General features: G+C 40.1%; 2 protein-coding genes across 8 annotated transcripts in view; one reads left to right on the forward strand and one right to left on the reverse strand.

The window, feature by feature from the left end:
* The window catches only part of LOC139816883 (venom dipeptidyl peptidase 4), a 509974-nt gene that overhangs the window by 299598 nt on the left and 194733 nt on the right, over nucleotides 1–15643 (reverse strand). The gene's annotated exons all lie outside the window — the stretch shown is intronic.
* LOC139816885 (uncharacterized) lies at nucleotides 4860–8345 on the forward strand. The gene is made up of 3 exons (XM_071784701.1): nucleotides 4860–5402; nucleotides 5497–6391; nucleotides 8206–8345. Exons 1-2 carry the CDS (start codon nucleotides 4997–4999, stop codon nucleotides 6384–6386), a joined length of 1296 nt encoding a protein of 431 aa, XP_071640802.1. The 5' UTR covers nucleotides 4860–4996; the 3' UTR covers nucleotides 6387–6391; nucleotides 8206–8345.

Consider the following 15643-nt stretch of genomic DNA (forward strand, 5'->3'; position numbering starts at 1 on the left):
AATAATATAAACCTGTTAAGATTATGCTTGGGATTGTTGTTGCTGTGCCCAGCGACGAATATTTAATATAGTTTAATTTAATATAATAAATATTACACTTGTCTAAATAATATTTGTGGTTGAATAAAACTCAAGTTTATACATTTGCTCGTGTGTGTGTGAGAAATCGTTTAAAATATAGGTATTTATCTGATATCATATTTATTTGATCGTTCTACAGAAAAGTGAAAAAAAAATAATAAGTATAATAGGTTAAGCAGCAAGAATAATAACTTCGGTAAGTGATTGTAAAGAAAGTAAGTCAGAAAACCGAAGGTAAATTGTAATAATCATAACTTATTTGTACGAAGAGAATAGTTAATTCCACATGATCAACTTGTTCAGATTCAATTAATTTCACGTAACAGCAACTTCAGAAATGAGTCTCGCGTCTATTGTCATTTCCGAAGAGAGTCCCGCAAATTTAATTCTCGAAACTATGTTATCTACTGGCTGAGAAATTGGTTGATTGTGAAAATTAGATCTCTCAGTTGAAAAGCAACATTTGCTGGATATAATCAACGATTGAAGATTCCCGTTCTCAGAAATATTTCGTCAAAACAATGGAATTTATTTTCATTTCAAGTTGCGCTTATTTACATATCCCTTCCGCGACTCGGATTATTCTCATAGCTGCATTGTGCTGGTAATCTAATTTTTGCGGGTTATTTTTTTCATATTTTTCTTTCCGATTCAATCACACTCACCGATAGTGTACCGCTATGATGTCTGTCGTATGTTACAGTATGGACACTTACCTGTAAAAAGACAAAGAGAAAAATAATTATTAAGAGAAAAAAATTGATTAATAAATCTAAATTATTATAATAATTAAATTTGTAGTTGTCGGTGTTGATATAATGCATTAAATACATATAACCATCTTTGGTTGGATATTTTACTTTTCACAATTCATAAGATACATATTAAACATTAAATAAAGCTTTTTTACAGTCGGGAAGTAAAATGTAAACTTTTCGCGCAAACTACATTACATAATAAAACAGAGTAGAATAAAATACAAACAAAGAATTCATTCAACATTAAATTAACAGATATTAAATGCATTCAATATTAAATAAATATATTAACATTACTTCTAAGAGAGAAACAAAAAAATATATTTCACACGTGTGAACGTGTGATAAGATTTTCCAGGATCCATTTTAAATATTAAACAAGCCCGATCGTTATCGATACATTAGTATTCTGTTCTTCCTCATTTTCCCTTATTTCTCCGAACGTCTCATTAAAATCAGGCGAATGCGACGATCCAATCATCCCGATCGGTTGCGCTACGAAGACGCTTTCTAGCTCGCGAGCCACGGAGACGCCGCGCCGTGGCGGCTGCGGTGAACCTGCAATTCGTCGGGAAGATCCATATTCGAGGGAAACGATTCGCGACTCACACACCTGCCGCTCTCATCTTCGCCTCAGATGCACTGAATAGAATTCGCAGAGATGGTTTTGCATTTGCGCATCGCGATCCTCCCTCTCATCCGCCCACGTCGCCCATCCCGCGCCGCGAAGCCGTGAAACGTCCTCGAAACGTCGATGGGGGATATCGGTTTTCCGCGTTTCGCTACGTACCTCATATTTTTTCGAAATCAACTCCTGAAACGTGACCGACAAGCTAATAATACGAGATGTTATTTCTTGATAAAAATTTAGCTTTGAATTAGCAAATACACGAAAATAAGTAAAACATTTTGCGAAGCCTAATTTAATTCATAAAGGGTTATTATTTTATGAAACTAGAAATTACTACGACTGAGTTATAATGGCCTAGTTTACACCAATCACTTGATACGTGTATTAAATAATAAATAACTAGTAAATTAGTTTGATTATTGGCTGATCAGCTCAAATATACTATTTGATACGCGTATCAAGAAATCGGTGAAAACTAGGCCATTATAACTCAGTCGTAATAATTTCTATTTTTATAAAATAATTACTCTTTATTTATGGATATTTTAATCAACTTGAAATCGGTTTTTTCTCTTATATAACAAATATCTGAACTAATAATTTTCAAGTTATATTATACAATTAAAGAGGATTTTATTCAAGTTAAATTGCAAAGAAACAAATAATGAAACATTATTTTTAATTTAATTTTAAGCAACGTTTCAAGAAAGATTATTTGCAAAAGTATTTAATAGTAAGAATTTAAATTTTGCAAAAAATTGATAATTTTGCTTATTCATTAAATTGATTTTAAATTAATCAGATTCTGACATTTAATATTTTAAGATATAATATTCTTTGGCATGAGGAAGATTTGTTTGCTATAAAGCAACGTCCAACATACTTCATTCTCTCATATTATCGTAGTAACGCGAGAGTCGAAAACGTACAACGTTGTCTCTATCTAAAATAAATGGGAATCGGCAGGAGGCAGACGGTAAAAATAACAGCGAACGTGCGTACGCCCGCCGCCGTGCCCCCTCTGACATAACAGAACTTTGACAGCGACACAAGCTGCATACTGAGACGTTCCCCGGGGGAAAAGGATCCTAGGAGGGTATTTGTCTACCTGCGTCTGACGCCGAGGCAAATTGAGATATCGATTTGCAATTTGGCACGTGGGTTCCGGGATCGCTCGGGAATACCGCCCGCGGCCGACGACCGTACAACCAATCGCGACTGATTGGTTCCTGATCTCCCGATTCGGCGACGTGTAGCAGGGCGATTTCTTCGCTGACCTATCTTTCTTAAACTCGGGACTCGGGGTCCCTCGACTCGTTTGTTCAGCCCGTGGAGAGCACGCGTGTTACTTACTACGTCTCAAAGACTCTCCCTGATTAACTCCCGTATACAACACGCGGTCCTCCTTAATGTACAGAAACGATGTAACGATAGGCTAACAGACGGCATTTGTTTACATAAGTATCTGTAATTACGGAAGCGTAATTAGTCTCTAATTACGCTCACACAGCGCTTATAACAACTATATAATACACCCATAATACACGAGTATAACATTCTTGTGCTCGCGCTATACGTAAATTCACGTTTGTAATTTATAAATTTATGCGAGCAGAAATAATTATTAACCTGTCAAAGAGGTGCGTTCTATGTGGGAAATCTCTCTTTCTCTCTCTTTCTCTCTCACTAATTTTTTTTCAAATTTATACCTGCTTTCCCGAGTGCTCTCTCTAGAAAGCCGGAAATTAATTAAATCCACGTCAGGCGCTAACGAAGAATACGACGAGATGTATCGCCACACGGCCGGTAAGAACTCCTGACGTATGTTCCACTAATTATTACGTTTGGTGAAACGAGCCCTCGCGTGATGAACGAGCCCCGCAATTGTCGTCCATGGTGCCTCCATTTCTGTTTTCCGGTATTAATTGCTCGGCTACGTCGACGACAGATATAAATCAGGCCTTAATCACTGCCGGGAATCGCAGTCGCACGCGCGCGTGCGCGCGCGCTTTATAGCGCGATGACATTACGTAAACGACCGAGAGGTTTTTTTTTCCTTTTAATAACAATTGCTGGTCGCGGCAGCGGCCGGTGTCATCAATTTTGCGGTGGCCAAGCTACGCAAAGATCGCGGCGTATTCCGAGACTTTACGAGACTTTTTTGTTAAGCGCGCGCATTAGCGCGGCATTATCTATACTTGCGTTAGATTAAAGCTCATCGATCTTCGAATTTTATGCATCTTTTTGCATTCTCCGGCCGTCATTTACGTATTTTATGCGATAATATATTTCTTCATGTATATCACGTTTCAATAGTACTTTAAACCCTCTTGATTACAGACATGTATACGCAAATATACGTAACATTTTGCATATGCGCCACACTCTCTATATCAGAGACAGTCAGTTAAACCGAGCGCGCGGCGCGGCGTAATCCTCGTGACGTTTCTCATGTTATTTTATATACGATCTACATTTTCAAGGGAGAGAAATTTTCACGGAATCGGGTCACATCGTGCCATTGTGCCCGCGACGAAATCATCGTGCTCCATTCACGCCCGGCACCGCGTGACTTAATTGCGCCACACATTACATAATAAAGCCGATGGCACTTTAATTACTGGGGGAACACAAAGGGTCATTCTACGGCTGCGAGCTGGCCGCAGATTAATTGCCGCCCTGCAACTCCGGGATCAAGATAAATCACATCTTAATATCACTATCGAGAGCCCATAACGCGCGGTTCGCGGCATATTCTTGAATCCGTAGGGCTCGTGATTATGCCGGAGCGAACGCTCTGTAGCAGCTTTTACCTAGTTTCCACTTGCATTAAGTTTCATAAGCGAAATAATCAATTACCATTGCCGTTTGTGGCAATTCGTTGAATTATATTGCAAAATCCCGTTGCGGGGCGTTTTTCATTAAATAACAAGAATATTGAAAAAATTTTTGAATAAAATACTTACAAGAATAATTAATAATTATGGATAAAATATAGCGATTAAAAGAAATATTTTATACAGCTTATTAGTTAAATAATAATCACGAGATAAATGTTGAAAAAAATGCTTAATATCCTTGAAGTTTTTCGCATTAAAATGGGCAATATATGATATATGAGGAGTGCATCATTTGAGAAAAATTATGGCACATTTATTGTCTCGCGCTGGCATGATATGCGCAAGTCTATATTCGTAAAGTAGTGCTGTATACGCGACACATACACACGCGCGTGCGTACATGCACATATACACATATTAGCATTAATAGGGATTATGCCTCTTTATGTCTCGTCCGGATGGAAACGATGTAGTCGTGCCCCTGCACGCGTATCAACAACAGTATTCAAAACTCTGCCAAAAAGCAAAAGAAAGGCCGCCTCCCGCGGCCGCGCGCGCCGCGCGCCCGCCGCGCGCGCCTCGCCTCTTCATTGTGTTCTGTTCGCTCTTATCAACAACACGTGTACCACATTTCTAACCTTTCGTTTCTTGTTTTCTTTAGGACTTTTTTCCGTACTAAGTCCGTTATGCCAAAGCATAAGAAGGCAGATAGACACTCTTCCTCAAGAAGAGGGTCTCGATATTATTTTTCAAGAGAAAGCTCGCATAATCGCGCTCATAAAAACAGACATCGAAGGGAGAGATCCAGGGATTTCAGCTCATCGGACGACAGCTATTTAGCGAAAGAATCATCGACGCGACGTTCCCGGTCCAAGGAGAGATACCGTGAGATTCTCCAAGATATTCAGCAATTTCTTGCGGATCGAAACGGCTCACATAACCTAGACAAGTGTCAGGTTAGTTCACCCGCAGAGGTTAGATCGGCTCAAGATGTTGCTTCTGCATCGTCTTTGGCATCCGTTACGCCACATGCCTTAGAACAAGAGCATGAAGAACACACGGCCGCGCAAGCGAGCCGCGGCGTTGTACCAGGTATGTCCTCTTGTCGACCCAGTTTTTTTCCGGATATCTGGCAAAGAGAGGGCATAACCGATGTGTTTCTTCACTCTGTCTTTTTTCTGCGTAGCCTCAGCGGAGATCGTTTCCATCTCAGAGGAAAACCCCACATCAGCGGGTAATGTATCCTTCGCCGACCCACCCGCCACCGTCGTTCCCGAATCTCAGGACCCGGAGGTCGTCCCTGAGACACACGCTCTAGTCAACGAGCTTTTTGGGGAAGCTCAGGCTCCTCCCACATCAGCTCTTTGGAATTCCGTCGTTTTGAATTCAATCCAGACGGAGTCGCGAGGTGGCCTTAAAGCAGAGATTCGCACTAACCTTCTGACGAAATACGAGGTGAAAGAGGAGCTTGCAGCTTTGGCTCCACCAAAGTTGAACAAGGAAATCATCGCAGCATTGACTCCTTCAGTCATGAAAAGAGACGAGTACCAACTGTCTTCACAGACACAGGTAGGGGCTTGCCTCAACGCCTTCGGCACGGGCATGTCGCTATTGTTGAAGCCAGAGGTCTTACAGGATCTCAGGGACGAGGCAAAATCGGCTTTAGCATTATTCGCAGAAGGCATTCACCTGCTTGCCGACCATCACTACCGTCTCTCACTCGCGAGGAGAGCCTTCACCGAGCCTTCTCTCAACATCTTGGGTAAGAACGCCGCAAAGTCAGCACCTATCGACGAGTTCCTCTTTGGCAAGAATTTTGCCGAAACGCTCAAGGCGGCTCAGATTTGTGAGAAGGCCGGTCGCGAAGTCTCCAAACCAGTTCCTCAGGTGGGGAAGAAAACGCTACATCCTGTCCGTCAAGCAGCTCAGCAACGTGGCCAGCCTCAAACATCTAGGCCTTCGGGAAACAGGAAGGCCCCTGCCCGTCCACCAGCGGCTCGCCGATCAGGGGCCCACCATTACCAGAGCCGGCGCCATCGCTCCCAGTCCCGAACCAGATCTCGATACCACCGTTAAACGATGTAAGTTCGGCTGGCCGTTTAGCCAAATTTTTTGAGGCTTGGTCGGATATTACCTCTGATCCTGTGGTTCTGGAAGCTATAAAGGGCTACCGTATCCCTTTTGCCAGCTCACCACCATCAAGGACCTTTCTTACTGAACCTAACCTGTCACCTGCTGCTGCACTAGCCTGCGATTCAGAGATAGAACGATTATATCGATTAGGGGCCATCGTTCCTGTCGAACCTAGCAAGGATCAGTTTCTTTCATCTTTCTTCTTAGTGGATAAACCGTCGGGAGGTAAAAGATTTATTTTAAATCTGCGAGATTTGAATTCGCACATCGAGCCCCCACACTTCAAATTAGAAGATTGGCGCACTGTGATTCGCCTTATGCTACCGGGTTGTTACATGGCATCCCTCGACCTACAGGACGCTTACCTCCTGGTTCCAATCTTCGAGGGTCACAGAAAATTTCTTCGATTTCAGTGGCGAGGAAAAACCTTTGAATTTACAGCCTTACCTTTCGGCCTTTCTACAGCCCCTTATATATTCACGAAGATCCTTCGACCGGTAATCACTTTCCTCCGCAGAAGAGGGTATCAATCCGTCATCTATTTAGACGATTTTCTCCTTTTTGGCTCATCCATCGGGGAATGCCGAGCTAATATCACCGCTACAATTAATCTCTTGCAGTCTTTAGGTTTCGTGATAAATTACGCCAAATCGCAGCTGGAACCATCGACCAAGCGCAAATATTTAGGTTTCATTTTTGATTCAACAGAACAATCCATTACAATCCCCCCTCTTCGTCGGGAGAATTTATTAAGGCTAACAAGATCCTTAGCCCAGAAGTCAGAATGCTCTATCAGGGAGTTCGCCAGCTTTATCGGGTCTCTCATTTCTGTGTGCCCTGCAGTGCAGTATGGGTTGCTTTATACAAAAATGTTTGAAAGAGAGAAATTTCTCTCTCTTATCGAAAATAACGAGGACTACTCTTCAAAGATGAACATTTCCCCACACCTTCGAGAAGACTTCAAATGGTGGATCAACATCTTTTCTAATCCTAGACAGTCGAACAGGATTCGTTCAGGTAGATTTGCTCGAGAAATCTTTACAGATGCGTCTTTGAACGGATGGGGAGCCTCATGTGGAGAGCTGCGTACTCATGGCTGGTGGTCGGAGGGTGAGAAAACCCTACACATAAATGCACTAGAACTTAAAGCGGCTTTTAACGGACTGCGTTGTTTTGCAGCAGATCTGCAGGACTGCGACGTCCTACTTCGCATTGACAACACCACCGCTTTAGCCTATATTAACAAATTTGGTTTCATCCAATTTCCTCACCTCTCCGAGATTTCTAAACAAATTTGGCTCTGGTGCGAGGCTCGTAACATTTTCTTATTTGCCTCCTATATATCATCTTTAGAAAACTCAGTCGCGGACGCAGAATCTAGAATGGCAGACCCAGATACAGAATGGTCTTTATCTGAGCTAGCTTTTCGTCGGGTTGCAAGGGTTTTTGGCCCCTTCGACATAGACCTATTTGCGTCTTCAATTAATAACAAATGCAGTTTGTACGTTTCCTGGTTTCCTGATCCAGGATCAGCTGCCGTAGACGCGTTTACCCTTTCGTGGAAAGAACTAAATTTTTACGCTTTTCCACCCTTCATCCTACTGCCTCGCGTACTTAGAAAGATAATTGATGACGAAGCAACGGGAACTCTAATAGTTCCCTGGTGGCCTTCGCAGCCATGGTTTCCGTTGCTCGGTCGTCTTTTGATTTCCGAACCACTGATTCTTCCTCCCAATTATTCTCTTCTATCATCACCTTTCAGGAGCTGCCACCCAACATGGAGGACTCTTTCCCTGGGGGTCACGAGGTTATCAGGGAAGCGTTCAAGGCCCGGTCAGTTCCAGATATAGCAATACCAGCTTTACTAGCTTCCTTATCGGAATCAACCATCAAACAATATTCCTACTCGCTTCGCTCCTGGTGGAATTACTGCCACCATCATCGGCTATCGCTTTACTCGCCATCAGTAGCTCACTTCTTACAGTTTTTAGCTCAAGAATTGCCGAATATCTCCTCCTACTCGACCCTAAATACAATGAGATCGGCTATTTCCCTTATCTCTCAGAACGAGATCGGGAATCATCCCACGGTCAAACGCTTTTGTAGAGGCGTCTCCACACTGAAACCGCCTCGCCCGCGGTATGATTTTGTTTGGGACCCCGCTCCCGTGATAGCTAAACTGTCTTCTATCTACCCGTATGAAGGAGTTCCTTTAAAATTGCTCACTAAGAAATTGATACTCCTCCTCGCTCTTGCAACTGGTCACAGAGCTCAAACATTTGCTTTACTTAGAATTTCACAGATTTCTTTAAATGACAGACTAATCATTCGCGTACCGGATCGAATTAAAACCTCGGCCCCGGGTCGGTCTCAACCCTTTTTTATGTTTTCCCGCTTCGTTAACCAGGAGAACCTTTGCATTGTTCAGCTCATGGAGCATTATATGGAAAATACCAAAGATTTGCGTCCTTCTTCATGCGATTTTTTATTTATTTCTTTGTCTAAGCCTCACAAAGCTGTTTCGTCACAAACTATCAGTCGCTGGATTCGTAGCGGTCTGGAGGATTGCGGAATAGACACTTCCATATTTTCAGCACATAGCACTCGACACGCTTCAACGTCTCAAGCATCTTCTAGGGGAGTCCCCCTTGATTTTATTAAGCGTGCGGCAGGTTGGACGGGCGAGTCCCGGGTCTTCGCCAACTTCTACAATAGGCCGCTTATTAATCCCGAGGAATTCAGTAACGCTGTTTTATTAGCTCAGCATAGCAAGCAATAGCGCAACTCGGAGGCATATTAGTTGGATTTGCGTTATTTTAATAAAGATTGATAGTTTACACATCATTCACTCAACTTATATTATTTGTATAAGTATAAAATTATATTTTCGAACATAAGACCATATGTTATCTTTATAAGTATATATTATATTTACTTTTTAAGACTATAGCTTTGAGCAGCGGATTATATTATTTTTATAAGTATAAGCTTCTAGTTTTGAGCATAAGTTTATATTTTTTCAGTTTATTTACGAGTTTATATATCTTGTACTTTCTATTAATGGAATACATTTTTCGCTCACAGTTTCCTATACGATTGTTCCTATAATTGACAAATCGCTAGGCTATAAACAACTACATAGTTTCCATCCGGACGAGACATAAAGAGGCATAATTATTAGATTGAACGAACTTACCTGTGAAGTTCGATCACAATTATGCCCTTTGTCTCGTCCGGATGGACACCCACCCAACATTTATTTCCCACCCCGAAAATTAGCGATTTGCAAAAAGGCTTGGAACTTATGAAGAGGCGAGGCGCGCGCGGCGGGCGCGCGGCGCGCGCGGCCGCGGGAGGCGGCCTTTCTTTTGCTTTTTGGCAGAGCTTTGAATACTGTTGTTGATACGCGTGCAGGGGCACGACTACATAGTTTCCATCCGGACGAGACAAAGGGCATAATTGTGATCGAACTTCACAGGTAAGTTCGTTCAATCTAATAATTTACCTCGAGAAACAGCTTCCTCGAAAGCGGTTCTAAGGAGAGCGGTCGTATCGTCCGTATCATAATTCTATTTTAATTAATCCGCGTATACGTAAATATGCTTGTGTGTTTTCCGTTGTTCCCTCACTCACTACGTCGTTGACTGTGTTTTTACTTTTTACCCTGATAACAAAGTAGAATCCTGCTGTAAGACTTATTCATTACGAGGTACTTCGCTTCCTATGCTTAATTAAATAACAAGAATTATAACTGTAACTGCACTTTAAGCAACAGATGTCAAGTTTTCTTATTTAAACAATGCGTTGAAAACATATTTACTTATACCACCATTTCTGAAGCATATTTGATGTCTCGTTAGAATCTTCTTTATTTGATAAAGATTTTATTTGATAACAATAATAGTATCAGTCTTTTCTTTCATTTTTTTTCTTTTACCTTATTTTGTCCTACACTCAGAGAAAAAATTTGTATACCAGCAACTAGAATTTTTTTGTTAAACCGACTAGAAATTTGTGGATAAATAGCGCCTCAACTGTGTATAATATAGTTGTAATAACAACAATAAATAAATTATTTAAACTACAAGAAAGTAGTGGCATTAACGAAAAATATATTGTGTATGCAAAAAGTATGTTGTAGTAACATGAATAATTATTCATTGTAGTGATATCAACATAATTTTTAGAGTTGTCTAATAAAGAATAATTTCTTATTTGTTAAACTAAAAGATTTATAATTAATATACCTAGGCGACTAGCGCCTGAAAATATCTGCTTTGGTCCCGTAGAGGGTCTCCTTATATACAGGTCGGTGCGGAATTTTGAACTCGAGAGAATGTACGGGCGATGCGACGCCTAGCGGCGTCGATGCAATCTATTTATAATCCAAAATTGATTAATATATATGTGGGTGAACACACCCTGACTGGCGAACCTTAGAAGGATCGCTGGAAAAACCCTGCTGAACGACCCTAGTTATAGGAATCGATGTTGAATTTTAAACACGCAAAAGTATACTGGCGATGCACCGCGTAGCGGGCGCGAGCCGAACTCTCTCGCCGCGCGAGTCCGCGCTGCCGCCCGCACCAGCTTCTGGAAGTATGCTACACAACAAAAAAATATTTGTCTAAACAATAAGTCAAGGAGTTGTCTAAACTTGAATAATGTTATTGTCATATCTTGTTTTATGGAGTCTATATAACTATAATAATTATAGTTGAGGCGATATTTAACTATCAACTAATAGTTGACAAATATTGTTTCTGTGATTATACTTTTATAGTATTCAGTACTATTTAGTTCCTATTACTTTGGAAAACTAGTTACAAGTAGTTAAACTGCAGAGTTGCCAAAAAAATAGTTGCCACAACTATTTAGATTTCTCTCAGTGTACTTTATTTTTTAATTTAATTCTTTTTTAATTCTATTTCTTTTTCTCTTTCATTAAAACCGGATGCAAGAGACTACCTTAAATCTTTATATTTATCGTTTTAATAATTTTCAATAATTAGTTTCAATTATCATGCAATAAAAAAAGTCTTGTTTAAGAATCATCATTTGTATTATAAAAGTCATGTCTCGTCATATCGTATTAAAAACCTCTCCGCGCATTCTCTCCCATGCATCACGTTTATTTAAAAGAACGTGTATTTTTGAAATGAAAAAGTAAACACCTGAGGAGCAAAGCTGCATCTTGTCCTCTGCCTTTCATTTACTTTTCATATTTTTCGCTAAGGTAAATCTACTAACATGCTGTAAAGATATTAAACCAATTTCGTCTCTATGTGGGTACCCATCTGCGTTTGCAGACGTCTTAGCGAAATTGGTTAGACTTCATTAAAAAAAAAAAAAAATTCCAGCAAGAAAAGCGCTTACTTTCACGCTTACTCTCGTGAGTCCCCGTATCCCGCGCTTTCCGCGCTTTCAACGTGAGTGATACCTACATCGTGCGCGCCGTTTTTGCTGGCGGAAACGAAAGCCGCCGGACGTAGGTATATGGTGCGAGACGCGATTACAAGATTTTTCTTTCGGTGCGTTTCCGCCGCGGAAAAATTGGCCGATTCTCTCGCTCGCGTCCAAGTGTGAGAGTGCCGAGTGAACAATGAAAGCTCAGACGTCGTCATCGCTGGTTTTGATGATGCAGCTTTAATGGAAAAACCATAATAGGTGAAAGAGACGCCACGGCGCGGCGGCGGTCTTTCCGCGACTTGCTTGAGAGAAATGCGGCAAGTGCGGCGTCGACGACGACGGCGCGGCGGCGACGAAACGAGAACGACACAGACGACGTTGAGAACGGCGGGATTCATCTTTCTTACCGGGATTTGCATATCATTTCACGTATTTGTCATTTTTACCTAAATTCTCCGACGATGTATGCAGTGTATCCATTATGCCTGCGCGAAATATTGAACGAGAAGGCCGTAAGGAATAGCGAGATAAAATATCTGAGGAGAGAGACTAAGGATTTGGCCCGAGATGCAGAATGCGGATCGATAGTCGCGCGATTTTGTGCTTGAAACTGTAATAAAGTCATCTTGAGAGCTTCGAGAGAATTGTTTTACGTATATGGGCGTCGTTATTAAACCGCTATATTTTGATACAAAATAGCGGGAGTGTTGTCGCAATGTATTCTTTCTATAGTAGTAGACTATAAATTTATTCTATCAAATGAAAAAAATATCGAAGAAGAATAGATTTTTAAAAGGGGGGGATTTTGAAGTCGTATGTTTTTACCGATTGTGATTTTTTAAAACACGCTATTCTTTTTATTGCCTTTTATACAGATTTAAAAATTCTTTTCTAGAGTTAAAATATATGCACTAATGCGCCCCACAACGAATGATTTTATGAGAACAAAAATAATTTCAGAATATCAGATTTTCTTTACCTATTCTATAGGTAGGTAATAGAGCGTCTAGAGCTGTCAACTCGTGACAATACTTGCTTTATATAAAAATTCTATGGTTTATTGTTACAAAATGAGAACGCTGTGGAATTTGGATTACATAATAAAGAAAAAACATAGAGTCCTCAGAATCGGGTTTAGACATATCTAATATAAAAGATTAGTGCAAAAAACGATTAAAATAAATGTGTATGTGCAATGCCCGTATGGAAGAGTAGGTATTAGAATATATCATTCACTGTATGAGTGCATTAGTGCACAATACTTAAACTTTAGAAACGGATTTTTAAACCTGCAAAGACAATAAAAAGAAATAAGTTTGTATTAAAAAAGTTGCGTTCGACCGGTAAAACAGACAATTTAGGTCAAATTTAGATCCAATCCTTCTGATAAATAAGTAATCACTTCTTTAATACGGATACGAATACGGTGAAATTGGCGTTAACGCGCGGAAATATGAAACGACGAGAAGCGAATCGAAGTGGACGGCCACGTCACCGACTCCGGAAAATGTGCCGAGCGGCTGTTCTCGAGAAGAGCACCGGCGGCGCGGCACCAGGTATCCGTAGAGTTTACGGAAGCTCGGATACACGAGCGGGCAGTTAGTCATGCGCGGAATGAGCCAACTTCGGCCAACTTTCACCCAACTTCCGCTGTCCGTAATTTTAAGCGGCGTGCGGTCTCGACGGCTCTCCGCCGTTTATCCGACCATCGACTCGCCGTCTCTCATCCCGGAGAAGCGAAAGACACAAGCGCGGGTTCCAGGGATGCTTCCTGTAAGTAACGAGAGGGTAAAGGTGGTAACAAGGAGAAGAACATATTTTTGTCAAAACTTTAAATATACGGTCGAATCGAAGGTGCTATAACGTGAAAGAATTTTATGAGGCTCAAAAATCTACCTTCCTGAATAATACATCACTTGTTTGCGGAAAGAACACGAGAACACTCCTCGCATCACTTTTCTCGAGCGGCAAGAGAGCAGCGGTTTTTTAACGTTGACCTTTTTACATAAATTTTTCCAACAAAATGTTCTTCAATGTAATCACGTTTTTCGTATCAAATTTTCAAGTTAAGTTAAAGCTGACTCTTGCTCAGCTATGTTTTTCACCCAAACAAAAGAAAGGATTAAACGTGGCGAACGCTGTTTTTACTGAAATAGTTTACATAAATTCTACGCTAGTAATGGCAATATTTCTGTGAGAAGCTAGTGTTACAAATGCGCAGTTAACCCCAGACGAGACACGTCGGAATAAAGAATACGGCTGGCTTTGTTGAGCGCCCTAACTTCTCGCTGCTATTTCTCGCGTAAAAGTCTTTGGCCCTGTGGCCTCTGCAGTCAGCACTTTTTTGCCTCTTCGGTATTAGCATACCCCTTCGCAGTTGGGCTCATGATTTACTATGAACTGCATAAAATATATATGTATGTATGTATGTATACATAATACATTACATCACAGAGAGAGAGAGAGAGAGATAGACAAATAGAGAGAGAGAGAGAGAGAGAGAGAAGCGGCATGCGTCGACAACGCCGCGCCGCGACATTTCACATTCCAGTTACGAAAGAGTCATTCTTCGTGCGACACCGCAGTGCGATTTCAGGAAATGCAATTTGAATTTCTCCGCAATATCTATATTCTGATAAAAAGATGCACGAATCGAAATATCTTTTCTAATATATCAATGCACGAAGAATAAAACGTGGGAAGCATTTGTTTTCCTATACATCTCAGAGAGGACCTTTTTGTTGGATTAATAACAAAAACAATATCAATATTAACGTAATTAAGGTAGTTCGATGATGAACAACTTTTGCCAAAAGTGATAGGTTTTATTTTTTATATCGAAAAAAGGAACTTTCCTGAATCGATTAAGCCCAAAAAAAAAATAATTCACCGTCCCGTTCTCAAGATATTTAATTTTAAAATTAGGTGATTTTAATGATTTTAACATTGGTCTAATAGGAAAAGAGGTTATTTTCCTATGAATAACACGAGGTTGCAAAAAATTTTTTGCCAAAAATGTCTGAACAATATATATCGATGGAAAGAGGACACTGTGAGGAAGCCTATAGTTGAAGGTGAACACGATCCACCGTACAGTTTTTTTTAAATTAATAATTAAAGTTGAAAATTAGGCAAGCGACGCGTTAACACACACTTTATTTAATCTATTTCAGGCAAAATATTATTCTACAACGTAAAAATTATTTACTAATGGTCTTTTTACGTTATTACGAAGCTTTGCGATGCGTTATTCTATTTTTTTATAATCATAAAAATAAAAAAAATTATAAACATTGTTTTGACTTCGGCCCTTCATCATCGAACTACTTTAAGTAACATTATTATTTAAAAGATATTACATTGTATGACATGAGTCATGAGGAGTATATGATATCTAATTTGATAGCTATAAACTTTTTCAATACTTATGCATTTGTTTTAGTATTATACACTAAATTTTGTATAGAAATATATTAAATTCGTCCTCAATAACGACAATGCAAAATGCAATTAAATAAAAAATCACGTGAAAGCACACAACAAAACAAATACTCAAACTGCCTAAAATATCAATTCTAATGAATATCACTACCTTTTGTTCGAGAGGTATGATTGGTACTTTATAAAAAAAAAATAGTTCCCTGGCGGAAATATTTCTTCAAAATTTAAAAAACTATAAAATATAATTGCCAGAATCTAGTAAATTCTACATGAATTTAAGAAGTACTACAAAATCCTACATGAAAATGCTAGAATTGGAACACTTGTAAATTTTTGTAGTATTCTATACA

The sequence above is a fragment of the Temnothorax longispinosus genome, chromosome 7 (genome assembly GCF_030848805.1).
Source record: "Temnothorax longispinosus isolate EJ_2023e chromosome 7, Tlon_JGU_v1, whole genome shotgun sequence".
Classification (NCBI taxonomy): Eukaryota; Metazoa; Arthropoda; class Insecta; order Hymenoptera; family Formicidae; genus Temnothorax; species Temnothorax longispinosus.

Bases quoted from the DNA above. Each gene is read 5' to 3' on its own strand.
- LOC139816885 (XM_071784701.1), top strand. From the start codon at position 4,997: ATGCCAAAGCATAAGAAGGCAGATAGACACTCTTCCTCAAGAAGAGGG. The intron at 5,403-5,496 runs GTATGTCCTCTT...TTTTCTGCGTAG, and splicing joins GAGCCGCGGCGTTGTACCAG to CCTCAGCGGAGATCGTTTCC.